Source organism: Peromyscus leucopus, chromosome 1 (assembly GCF_004664715.2).
Source record: "Peromyscus leucopus breed LL Stock chromosome 1, UCI_PerLeu_2.1, whole genome shotgun sequence".
Taxonomy (NCBI): Eukaryota; Metazoa; Chordata; class Mammalia; order Rodentia; family Cricetidae; genus Peromyscus; species Peromyscus leucopus.
This window is the reverse complement of record NC_051063.1, coordinates 91,178,156-91,190,966: the sequence shown is the minus strand read 5'-3', so window position 1 is coordinate 91,190,966 and position 12,811 is coordinate 91,178,156. Positions and strand designations below refer to the sequence as shown.

The 12,811-nt window shown below is 44.8% G+C and overlaps 1 protein-coding gene across 1 annotated transcript in view; it reads left to right on the top strand.

The window, feature by feature from the left end:
• The window catches only part of Spon1 (spondin 1), a 286,372-nt gene that overhangs the window by 157,450 nt on the left and 116,111 nt on the right, over positions 1–12,811 (top strand). The window contains exon 6 of the mRNA XM_028875878.2: positions 10,517–10,665. Coding sequence (XP_028731711.1) covers positions 10,517–10,665 — 149 coding nt within the window. The remainder of the gene's footprint in view (positions 1–10,516; positions 10,666–12,811) is intronic.

The window sequence follows — 12,811 nt, the reverse complement described above, 5'->3', positions numbered from 1 at the left end:
TCCCATTGATTCAGCTAGACTGGCTGGCCAGTGTCTCCACTTGTCTCTAAACCTCCACCACCATCATTACCCCTGCCCCAGCACTGGAATTACAGATGCATTCCACCACATCACATCTGACTTTTATACAATCATTTCTTTATTGCATGATGGACACAGGGAAGGCTCTATTGCTGAGTTTCTAGACTTCATTTAGAGGACATAGGACTTTGCTTTGGCTAATGGTTAATTTATTGGTGAATCTGCTTGATTCTCTTTCAAGGCCTGTTTTCTCAGCTTGGTTAAAGTAAGTCTAGGGAGCCTCCCCTATTAAGACAAAGTAGTTTTACCACTAACTGTAGAGTGCCTGGAGAGCTCAGCAAAGCCTCTGTGCTGTCGATGCTTTAGAAGAATCCCATTTAGAAGAATCTCATTTAGAAGAATCCCATATCTTCAGATTCTTTAAGACTCTCTGTTGAGCTCTTATTTCTTCTGTGCCTTGTGGAGTCTCGCCCTGCACACATGCCACTTAATTTGGAAAGAGTTAAGGAGATATCTACACTTATCTCTGAAGCTCCTCTCTCTGTAGCTTGCTTCTCTCTGGAATTCTAACCCATAAATCTATCTGCTTCAACAGTCCCAATCCCTGTCCATACCTCCTCAGGTCAGCTAAACTGCCTTATCCTCCACCCCCCATTCTACCTTTCTTCACTACAAACCAAAAAGCATCTTTTGTAGCAGCCCAGGAAAGCATAGGCTCAGCTCTTGTGTTCTCCCTTCTCTCAGGGATTGGAACTTTTCCTGTCTGTTTCGAGCATCTGCAAACAGAAGCTCTGTATAATTTGCTTTGTTTTATAGTTCCCGCAGAAGCAGAAACCAACTGAGCTTACAGGTTTAATGGGTTGACTGCAGATAAAATTAATTTATTCTAGCCAGAACTCCTAGATAAGGCCTAATATCTCTACTACTCAAGAGGCTGAGGCAGGAGAATTGTAAGTTCAAGGTTGGAAGACTGGGGATGTGGGTCAGTAGTTGAGCTCTTAGATACGTGAGGCCCCAGGTTTAATCCTAATCACTACTAGAGACAAAGAGAGAGAAAGGGAGGGTGGGTGGATTTATTCATTACTTTACATTGCCTTCCAGGAAAATTAAAAACTCATATTAAAACACAATACCTATCCCTTCCTGATCTGCTTGACTTCTTAGTCTCAACACAGATCGTTCATTCTTTATTAAATGGGGGTGGGGGGGACATGCAGAGACACTACCCTGATGAATTGTTTACCAGGTAAGTGTTGCTTTTACACCTAACTTTTCTTCTAGAAAAAATATAGTCTTTGCCCAACTCCATATCTGCCTTGCGAACTCCTATTGGCTAGACTATCCCATCTACCTCTTCCAGGAAGCCTGTAGCGCCATCTAAGCATCTGCTCCATTAGATCATACTCTGTCATCTTCATCAAAGTCACATCACTCATACTTCATTGTCATTGTCTGGTTAAGACCATCCTTCCCACCCTTCATCCCAACGGAATGTCTCAAAGACAGTGACTGAGTCTGACTCATCTCAGAGTTGCCGTGGCCTGGCACAGGTCTTGGCAAACAGTTTATAAAGAGCCAGATGGTGAGTATTTTAGACTTTGTAATCTCAACTACTCAACTTTACCACTGTAGCATGAATGCAATACATAGATAATGAATAAAATATAAAACATTATTGGAACAAAACCAGGCAGTTCTAGCTTGATGGTCCCTAGCTTAATGCATAGTATGAGCCAAGTAAGTGCTCACTGACTATGTAATAGGGTGCAATGGAATTTTGGTGAAGGCATCAGAGGAGATGGAAAAGATGAAGCAAATTAAATCCATTTCCCAAGGATAGGGTTGTTCTAGACTGAAATGGACTTTTCTTGAGCCCTTAGGGAAAGGAAAAAGTGATAGCTGAGTGAAGAAACCAGAAAGACAGGAATGGAGGAAGTTCCAGCCTGTTGATCGACCCTTCTCAGGCAGGTTTTCTATCACATAGGGACAGGGTCTTAAAGAGCACAGTGGCTTGATCAGAGTGAGTCCCTGGAGTGGCCAAGAGCAGGAAGAGCCAGAGGGTAAACACAACCTGTGTCCTGGGCAGCACCCAGAAGCAAAGTGACAGAAGCCAAGTTCTGTAGCCAAGTCCAAAGCATTGGAAATTTGACAGAGCCTGGACCCGAGGCTAGGGGGACTATTGCAAAGCTAAGCAGAGAGTGAGGTCCAACACAATGGAAGTGTATAAAACTGTCAGGTTCCCAACAGTTTTCAGTGAGCTGCTGGCTACATGGTGTATGTGTGAGTCTGTAGATGGCTTGACATTTATATCTTGAAGAGATATAAATGATAAGGTCACCTAGTAATAGATAAAGTTCAATTCTACTGAGAGAAGACAGAACATAGAGATCAGAGGGCTGATTGGAGTGAGTGCTTCACAAGGGCCCAGCAAAGACACAGAACAAAGATGTGTGGAGAGGACTATGGATGAGGCTGAGGCTAGGCAACATGTTGAATCAATCCTGTCACTAAGCACTAGTACATTCTTCTATGAAGCACTATGAATGGCTATCAAGAAAGTGAATGTGTGGCTTGTACAGGCTAGGTTTGGCAGAGGAACTCAGCAACTGGCCAGGAAATCTGGGCCTTTACTGAACACCTGCTGTCTTAACATTCTCCAAAGACACAGAAGCAGGAGGTTGTGGATGCATATATACAAAGAGATTTATTAGAAGGAGTTGACTCACTCAAACATGAAGACTGTGAAGTCACAAATGTACAGCTAGAAACCTGGAGACAGGGGCCAGACAGTGGTGCAGCTCCTATCCTGCTCTGAAGGCCTGAGACCCTTCTGAATGTGCAATTCTAGCCTTCACGCCACTAGTTGGCTCAAGACCCAGGAAGACTCAGTGTTACAGCTCAAATCCAAAGAAGCAATGAAATTATTGCCAAGCTTGGAGGCAGATAGCCAGCAAGAAATCTGTATTACTACAGAATCAACCTTTGTGTTCTAATTGGGTCTCAGCTGACTGGGTAAGATCCACTCCTTCAGAGAGAGCAATCTGTATTATTCTGTCTACCTGTTCAAATGATAGTCTCCTTTAGACATTCTCAGAATAACATCCAGAGTGTTTGGCCAAATGGCTGGCCTTTCTTAACCCATTCAAGTTGACACATTAAATTAACCATCATACAGGCCATGTGCAGAGCACCTCAGAAATCTACCCATCATGGAACGTGTCTCCCCCAACACCAGACAAAAGGCAGACATGCTTCTCCTATGACCGATGCTGACATTTTAGGCATCTTTTCCAACACTGGTAATTTAGTACCAGAGCTGGAAGCAGAGAAGAGACCAAGAAGGCTGTCAGTGTATTTAATAGTGAATACATATATTCAAGGTATCACCCTAAAGTGGCTTTTTGGTTAGCCATCAGGATCACAAATTCACACGTGTGATCATTTCTTCCTCACAGTTTCTCCCACGCTTGTCCTACAGAAGTTTCCTCTAAGCTATTGGAAATACATGTTTAGGCCTGGTTTATATGACTTTCCTTGTTACTTACAGGAGTGAGGGTGAGGGGTTACTTTTCTGTTGTTGTGATCAAAACACTGTGACTGAAGCAACTTATAGAAGAGTTGACCTGAGCTTACAATTCCAGAGGGATAAGAATCCACCGTGGGAGGGAATCATGGTGGCAAATGGGAAACAGGGTGGAAGAGGTGAGACAGAGTAGAGAGCTCACATCTCCAACTATCAGCTTGAGGTGGAAAGAGTGAAACGGAGTAGAACAAGACTTTCAATGTCAAAGCCCACTCCTAGTGACGTACTTCCTCCAGCAAGGCTGTACCACCTAAAACTTCCCCAAACAGTGCTACCCACTGGGGACCAAGTATTCCAACGCCTGGGACCATGAAGGATATTTCTCATTCAAGCAGATAACTCACAGTTGGTAACTCAAAGGCATCAGTATTACTAAAGACCTCACCTCAGCATGGGTGACAACTCAGGAAAGCTGTGTCCCTGACACTCTCTGCATGCAAGTCTGCAGTTCAGAGTCTCTTGTATCCCCAGTAATTATTATTGCTTATATAACATTGGGGTTGGACCCTGTAAGTCTTACAGGTTTTAGAAGATTCCTGAGACTTGTAAGTTTTATTTACTTACTGAGTCCTATGAGTTTTTTTTTTATCCCAAGGAAATAGCCACACAGCACCCAGACTGGTGTAGGCTACTTGAACACTACTGGAACTAGTGAGGGACATGCCAGACCAAACAACTATGCCCTTCCCTATGAGGAGAAAGGGTTAGTAATAGTCTCTGGCTTTTCTCTGCCTTCTAAGACTGAGGCCTCACTGTTTCACTGGGGATAACAGGAGTGACATCCTGATTATTCTTTTAAGGGATCTACAAGCATTAAATTTACCCCTTATCACCATACCTTCTCATGCCTGGATCTTCTTTCTCTTCCCTCCCTTATTTCTTAGAGTTTATTTCCTTCCAGCTGACTGGAATCTGTTTGACCACTTCACTCTGCTAGTACTATGCTACTGGGTCCCATCTAGATGATTCCAGATTCAGACATTTTTATACTCAGCATTTTTGTCTTCTCGGCCTTCTGGTTCTCACAGCTACCCAATCGCCCAAGCACATTCCTCTTGGCCATCATGTCTTTCAGAAACTGATCTGACTTCGTCATGCCCTGTTCAGATTTAATTTTATTGGCTATTTTTTATTTAATGATCCTCAGCCTCAGATCAGCACTGAAGACTCGTCACATCACCCTTCTCTTGCTTCTTCTTTGCATTTGAGCTATAACACTGGGTCTTCCTAGGTCTTGAGCCAACTGGCGGCTTGCAGGCTAGAATTGCACATTCAGAAGGGTCTTGGCCTTCAGAGTAGGATAGGAGCTGCACCACTGTCTGGCCCCTGTCTCCATGTTTCTAGCTGTACATTTGTGACTTCACAGTCTTCATGTTTGAGTGAGTCAACTCCTTCTAATAAATCTCTTATATATATGCATCCACAACCTCCTGCTTCTGTGTCTTTGGAGAATGCTGACTAAGACAGCAGGTGTTCATCTGCAGAGGCTGAGAATGATTGACTTGTTCCATTTAGGAGGTTCCAGAACCAAGACTCTCATCTACATTAATCTGATCCCAAGAACAAGAGTTTTAATGACTTTACCAAAAATTACATCCCAGAGTCAATGTGTGTGTGTGTGTGTGTGTGTGTGTGTGTGTTTTATTGGAGATTGAACTTAGAGCCTCTCTTATACTAGCCAGATGAATAGTTTCTCATTTAGTGGCATCCCTAGTCCACAGTCTTCTGTCTTATTGCCTCATCTCCTAGCCCCTTGTTTCCACTTCCTCTACTACTACCTCAAATCAAATCCTATAAATTCAGGCAAGGAATGTTGAATGCCTCCTGTTTTATTTCCTCACCTTTAGACCATGCCCCTTCCTGATACTGGGTGTGCCCCACCAGATATAATAAATAAAGAAGAGCTAGCCCCTGCACCAAGTAGACCTGGCTCCGAATCTTAGAGTCTTCACTCACCTCCTTTGACAATCTACATGAAACTCCCTAAGTCAGATTTCCTTATGTAAAAGAATTCTGACAGCATCTTGTATTAGTTAATTTTTCTTGTTAGTGTAACAAAATGCTGGGCAGAAGTGACCTGAGGAAAGGAGGTTGTATTTTGGCTCACAGTTTCAGAGGGAATACTCCAACATGGTAGAGAAGGCTTGGTAGCTGGTGCATATCTGTCCATGGGAGCTTGCTGGTCTGCCAGATGTGGAACCAAAGGGGAGTCCAGGCTACTACTTCAAATGTCCAGCCCCAGTGATTACCTCTACTCTCCAGATACTGCTTCTTAGGGTCCATTAACCTCCCAAAAAGTGTCACCAGCTGAGGGTTAGGTGTTCAAACACATGAACCACCAGATCTCCCGTCATATTTCCCCCTTTGATAGGGCCACCAACCACATAGGCACTCAGAGAGCTCTGTAATTAGCCCTGACTTCCTGTCCTGTCTAATCCCTTGCTGTTCTAACTCTCCAGTCCACTCAAGGCTCTCTTTCATTGTTGACCAGTCGTGGGATGTAGGGGGAAAGCAAGTGTTCTTGAGTCAAGTAGATTTAGATTTGAATCCTAGCTTTCCCCCTCTCTGGGTCTGTAGACTTGGGTAGCCTCCTTAAATCCTACAGGGCTTAGTTTGCTCATGTAGAACATGGAGATAAGGTTAGAGTGGGGATACCATTAGGAGAGCAGCATCTACCAGGTGTCTGATCCCCTTGTGTGCATTGCTAATAGAATCCCTGCTCCCACTGACCCACCATCTTCCCACTGGCCTTCTTCTTCCTTTTCTCTTCACCTCTGAGAGCCCTCTTTCCAGTGGAAAAAAAATGCTTCCTTTCCAACTTTCTTATGGATTTTTTTAAAGACATATTATTTTTGATGTGTGTGTGTGTGGTTTGCCTGCATATATATGTGTGCACCATGTACATGCAGTGCCATGGAGACCAGAAGAGGGTGTCAGGACCCCTGGAACTGGAGTTACAGGTAGTTGTGAGATGTCATGTGGGTGCTGGAAGCTGAACCTAGGTCCCCTGCAAGAGCACTCAACTTTTAACCACTGAACCATCTCTCCAGCCCCTGGATTCTTGTGCATTTCCATGGGGCACATGCACTCTTGATATCTATCTATCTATCTATCTATCTATCTATCTATCTATCTCTATCTCTCCTCCCCCCACCACCATCCCAGGTGATACTAAAAACATTCCCATGGGGCTCTCTATCTGAAGTGATGCTGAAAACATCTACAGCTTCATAGTTCCTTCCAAAGCCAGCCCAATTAATTTGCACAAATCTGGGACATGGTCAAACTTGTAACTGTTACCCCTATTTTAAAAGGGAGGAAGACTTAGGATGTAGCTCAGTGAATGATAGGGCACTTGTCTAGAATGTGTGAGATTCTGGGTTTTGTTCTGAGAACCACATGAAGCAAACAAATAAATACAAATAGAAACTGAGACTCTCGGAGGTTGAATGAATGGTTCATAATCACACGGCTCAGGCTTCCGGTCACCATGTCTCTTTCCCTGTGCCAATTTGCACCTGAGTGACTGCTGCTCTCCTGCCTTTGATGCCCATTTTAATGTCAACTGTCTTCCCATGGTGCTTTCCTTGCCCCCTCCCCCGGGAGGATGTGGTCTCGTCCCTCCCCCTGGCCAAGTGCCTTACACAGATCTTACTGAACTGATGGCACAGTGCTGAAATTTGAAGGCAGGTGCTCTGCTGCACAGTCACTCTAGGAAACTAACAACTGTGGTGCTTAGCAGGTTGAATGCCTGGAGTGAAATTTTATTCAAGAGAGTAAGAGACTCAAAGACAGATCCCCCTCTGGGAATGCCTGCTTCTCTGCACACCAGCTTCTCGACCTTGATTCGCTGAATTTAAGGAATCTGGAGTTGGCTCTTTCATCCCTGTGTTATTGTACGATAACCCTGATGAGCAGGATCATAGCTAATCTGCTCTTTCATCTGTTTCCCCACCCCAGACTGAGTCCCTCAGGGCAAGTGCCATGTCCTATTCATGTCAATCCTTATGGCCTGCCACTGTGCTTGGCACTTAGCTAATGGAAGTTGAATGAATAAGGTAGAGAGATCCATCTGGGTCCTTCTTCTGGCCCCCCGTGACTGTGCTCATTCCCATTCTCTTTCTAGCACATCCCATAATATATATGCTTATTTCTCACAGTGAAGTGAGGGTAGGCGTCACGTCTTTCTCATTTTTGAAGCCACTCCAACAGCCATGAAATGGGGGAGCCGTACTTATTGAGTGTCTGTTCTGTGCTGGGGTGATGTCATACATAGCATCTCATTGTTTTTAATAATTTCACTTAACTCTCCTAACAGGTCAGTATGGCAAGTGTTCTCAGAGTATGAAAGAGGAAGTTGAAGTGTGGCTATATAAAGGAACTTACTTTGAGAGTTTGTAGAGCGAGGACATGGGAATGCTGGGATGGATTCCTTGTCGCTTGGCTCAAGAGCCCAGTGCCTTCCTTTCTTCTCATTGCTCTCTGTTTTTCAAGAACACAGAGCACAACCGAGTGGCTTAGTAGGAGTCAGGAGCAGTGCGAACTGAACTTGAACTTAATTGTGTTGAATTAAATTGTGCCCACATGTGCCCAGTGTTTCAGGCACCTTCCCGTTTGATTGTGTAAAATGTTTCTGGAAGCATGAGGTGAAAATGCACATTGGGAACAGGGATGAAGACAGATTGCCCTCACAGAAATCTGTCCTACTCTAGGAGGACTACAGTGATAGTAAATATGGTCCGTACTAGTGGGGACACGGGAGGCAGGCACTTAAGTCAGCTGAAGGCAGTCTTGCAAAGCTTCTGAGTGACCACTGTCATAGTTTCCTTTCTGTTGCTGTGACAAACATCATTGACTTACACGGCCGTGTCACAGTCCAACACTGAGGGAAGTCAGGGTGATAAAGCAAGCAGAAATTATTTCAGAAACCATGGAGGAATGCTGCTCGCTGGCTCACTCATTCACTTAGTGAGACTTCTTAGCCCAGGACTGCCTGCCTAGGAAATGGTACCACCCACAGTGAGCTGGATCAATTTGTAATCAGGAAAGTCCCCCCCAAGACATGTTCATAATCTGACCTGGGCAACCCCTCAATTGAGGCTTCTCCTCTCCGATGATTCTAAACTTTATCAAGCTGACAATTGAGATTAATCAGGAAAATCATGACGGAGGAATAAAAGTGATCCAAGCCACTCGAGACAGTACAGAGGGAATAATAATGCTCCTCAGATACAGAATTTCAGCTAGAACAATCATTAATGTAGGGGGCACTTCAGTGGAAGAGCATGGTGGGGATCGAGAGATGCTGAAGTCAGTCTCCCTGGGTTGATCTTCAAACAAAGGGTCACCATGGATTACCAGGCCGTGCCTTCACACGTATGCTCAGAACTTCGATGACAGCTAAGCCTTTCTTACTGCTCAGGAAACAAGTTATAGGAATAGCTGGCCACATCTCCACCTGGCTTTTTCTTGGGATAAACATGAAGGTTGCATTTCTCTGATATATAGGAAATAATGACATTTAGGCTGACCCACAAGGTGATGTCATCTTCTGGGGTGAGGGTGTGGCTGCCCTCAGCAGGCTGGGTAGGTGCCACCTGGCTTTATATACATGTAATGGATATGCCTCTAGAGTAGAAAGCCTTTTGGGGAGTGACGGATGCTGTATAAACAGGACCAGGCGCTGTTCAGAATCCTTTTTGAATATGGTGGGATGGAGTGAAGCATTCTGTCCACTCTAGGACATACAGTGGTTAACCAAAAGTGTCATTTGGGTTTATCTCATTCAAATTTTCCCTTTCACTGTGCCCGTAAATGTTCTTTAATTTGAGACTTTATAAAACCAACCAAAGAATGGCTGAGAATTGAGCCAGTCCTTTGAAGTGTATGTGACTTAGCCAATAGTAAATACAGGTATATCTGTAGTATTTGCAACTAAAAAGAAGCCTGATGTGGTACTGGCATTGAGTAGCAGTTCCCTGTTCCCCACTTCCTTAGTAACTTTGATTTAAAAAAACAAAACAAAAAAAAAAAAACAAAAAACAAACAAAACCCTCAAGCCATGTTCTATCGTGGTCTTGTTCAAATATTGCTGTTTCCTCACATTGTGCATTAGATCCCTCCTGCACCCCACTACTGCCCACCATCCCTTGTGGTTATCACCAAGTCACTGTGGTAGGTGGCCACCTCCACACACCCAGATTATCTGTCCCACCCTCTGAATGTGGCTAGCCTGCTCACTCCTCATATGGGAACTGTAAATAAAAGTCAGCTGAGGAAAGCCATGTTTGGCCCTGAGAATGAAGGCCACTTCCCACATACACTTCAGCTCCTGGTCTTTGCTCACCTCCCAAGATCTCCACGCCATTCTGCTTGCTCTGTTGCATTCTTCACCCTGCTGCCCGGGGGATTTATCTAAAATTCAAATGCACTCATGCCGCTGCCCTGATCAGAACCCTTCAGTGGCTTCCAGATCCTTTCCAATAACAAACTCCTAAAACCTTTAGAGCAATGCCATCTGTGAGCAGGTTACTTCTACATCCGTGGCATCACCTCCTAATTCACCCCTGACAATGATACTGCAGCCCTGAATTACTGATGGCTTTCCAAGAGCACTGTTAATTTATGTTTCTGAGCTGACAGAAATAGCCTCCCCTCTCTATTTTGTCTTACAAATCTGACCAACATTTCCAATTCTCTCAACTGCCCCCCTCTCAGAGAACCCCTTAGACAGAAGGTGTCCTGAACTGTCTTCTTAAAGCACCTGCATGATCTCCAGACTTCTGTCTGATCCCTGAGAAGTGTTAGATTAAGACAGGGCAATGCCCAGTCAGTACCTCCTGAGCCTTTGAACAGAACCCCTCCCCATCACTGAAGAATCACACTGATATCTGCATCCTGATTGACTTCCAGGTCGGGCCAATCACTGGTCTGCCATCATTGGCGGGTCCCACTCCAAGAACTACGTGCTGTGGGAGTATGGAGGGTATGCCAGCGAAGGTGTCAAACAGGTTGCTGAACTGGGCTCACCAGTGAAAATGGAGGAAGAGATTCGACAACAGGTAAAGACAGACTCCCAGATCAACCAACAGCTAGAAATGAGGTCAGAGCATCCCTGGGTTTCCTTTCCAAGAGCCTGAAATATGCAGTGGGTGGGCTTGAGGCAGGCTGTATGGGCCGCATTAGAGAGTTTCTCTCCATGAACTCAGGCATCCTCAAGCTTCTGCATTCTGCTTGTTGGTATGACAGAACTCTGGTCTCCTGGGAGTGAAAAGGGTGATTTATGGTTTCATACTATGGTTTTTGAGGGTGGAGGATAATGTTCAAGCTGTCTAAGCAAATTGTCGCTTCTGAAAATAGGCATTTTATGTGCTGGCATGTGGTGTTTTGCAACAGTGTCTTGAAGTGTCTGATAAATTCGCTGGTCATTAGTCATAATTGTAATGTACTGATATGACTTTTGTGAGCCATATCGTGTGAGCCCAGGGGTCCAGGAGCTGCCCCATTATCTAGGCCCTAGCATCTACTGAGGAAAGCAGGATAAATGACCTATTATTCTTGTCAATGTGTTTACATGACAATGGGCCATCTCTCATCAAAAGCCAGGGCTAGTTAATAGCAAATAGAGATTGAGAAGAGGGTCTTGGAAGAATAGCAGTTTTTGTGGTTTGCTGTTGAGAGATATAGCCTAGTCTTAGCTGTCATTCCCCCAGAAGCCCCTCTGTCATAACAGAGAGACTCAGGCAGCCATGCCTCCCTGGCCCCAGCTGTTCTGGGACAAGGAAAAGGCAAGCTATGCTTGGAGTGTGGCCATGTCACTGTGCAGGTCACTGAGAGGCCGCCATCCTCCTTCCTCCTGCCCTGCATCTCCCAAGATGGTGGAGGGGGCCTCAGTTACATGGTATCCCTGTTGTGTTCTGATGGGTGTGTGCTCAGAGGCCTGAACAGACTGAGGAGGTGAGCAGAGCCCAGACCCAGTGCTTCCCTGAAATCTACCATCTGGACTCCAAGCTGTCTGCAATCCTGAATTGAATGTAACTGAAGTCACCCTGCTCCTTCATCATGCCCTGGGGGGTCCTTTTGGACGATAGACTGGAGGCAGGGAGGCTTCAGAATGAGCTTGTGTTTTTCTTCAGTTTGATTTGAAGTCTCTTCTACTTGTTTGAGAAAATAAAAAGTTTTATTAAATATTTTAACATTGCATGGCATTAATTGTCAAATCACCCTTCTTTGTAACTGAAGATGACCTGGGACTCTTAATCTTCCTTTCTCCTCCTCCTGAGTCCTAGGATTGCAGGCATGTGCCACTATGCCGAGTTTTATTCAGTGCTCAGGATCAAACCTAGAATTTCATTTATATTAGGACAACATGCTGTTAACCAAGCTACATCTCCAGCCCACAATGTCAACCTTCTAACTGCCTGGTTTCTCTGCCTCTGACATGCCTCACTGTAGCTGGAGTTTTCTCTCTGGGTCCCACAAAGCCACGGCAGTCCAACAGCCTACTTATAAAATAAACACACAGGCACTTATATTATTTAAACTGTTTGGCCTAATGGCTCAGGCTTCTTGCTAGCTGTTCTTATATCTTAAATTAATCCATTTCTATAAATCTATGCCTTGCCACATAGCTCATGGCTTACCAGTATCTTACATGTTGGTACTCATGGCGGTGGCTGGCAGCGTCTCCTGACTCAGCCTTCCTGTTCCCAGAATTCTCTTCTCTGCTTGTCCCGCCTATATTTCCTGCCTGGCTACTGGCCAATCAGCATTTTATTTATACAAAGTGATATCCACAGCACCTCACAAGTGACATAACTCTTCAGGCTATAGCCAAGTCATGAGTACTCCCTCCATATTGGCACTACTGTGTCTGGCTTGCCATTGGGGACCCTTTGTCTGGGATCCCAAAGGTCCACTTCCTAGCTCTCAGGCATGAAATTGTGATTGTCCAGCTCTGAGGAATGGGATGCTGAAAACCATTTGTTACAAAGAAATGATGAAGCTAGCAAGTGAATTCAAGATCGAAGTGTCATCCCAACAGGGCCAGTCTCGCTTGTTGACATTCTTGAGAGGTTTCTGTAATGAGAGACATATGTAGAAATCATTCAAAACTGAAGTTGTGAGCCAGACAGATGGCTCAGCAGGTAAAGGCATCTGCCACGCAAGCCTGGAGATTTGAGTTCAACCCCTGGAACACATGTAAAG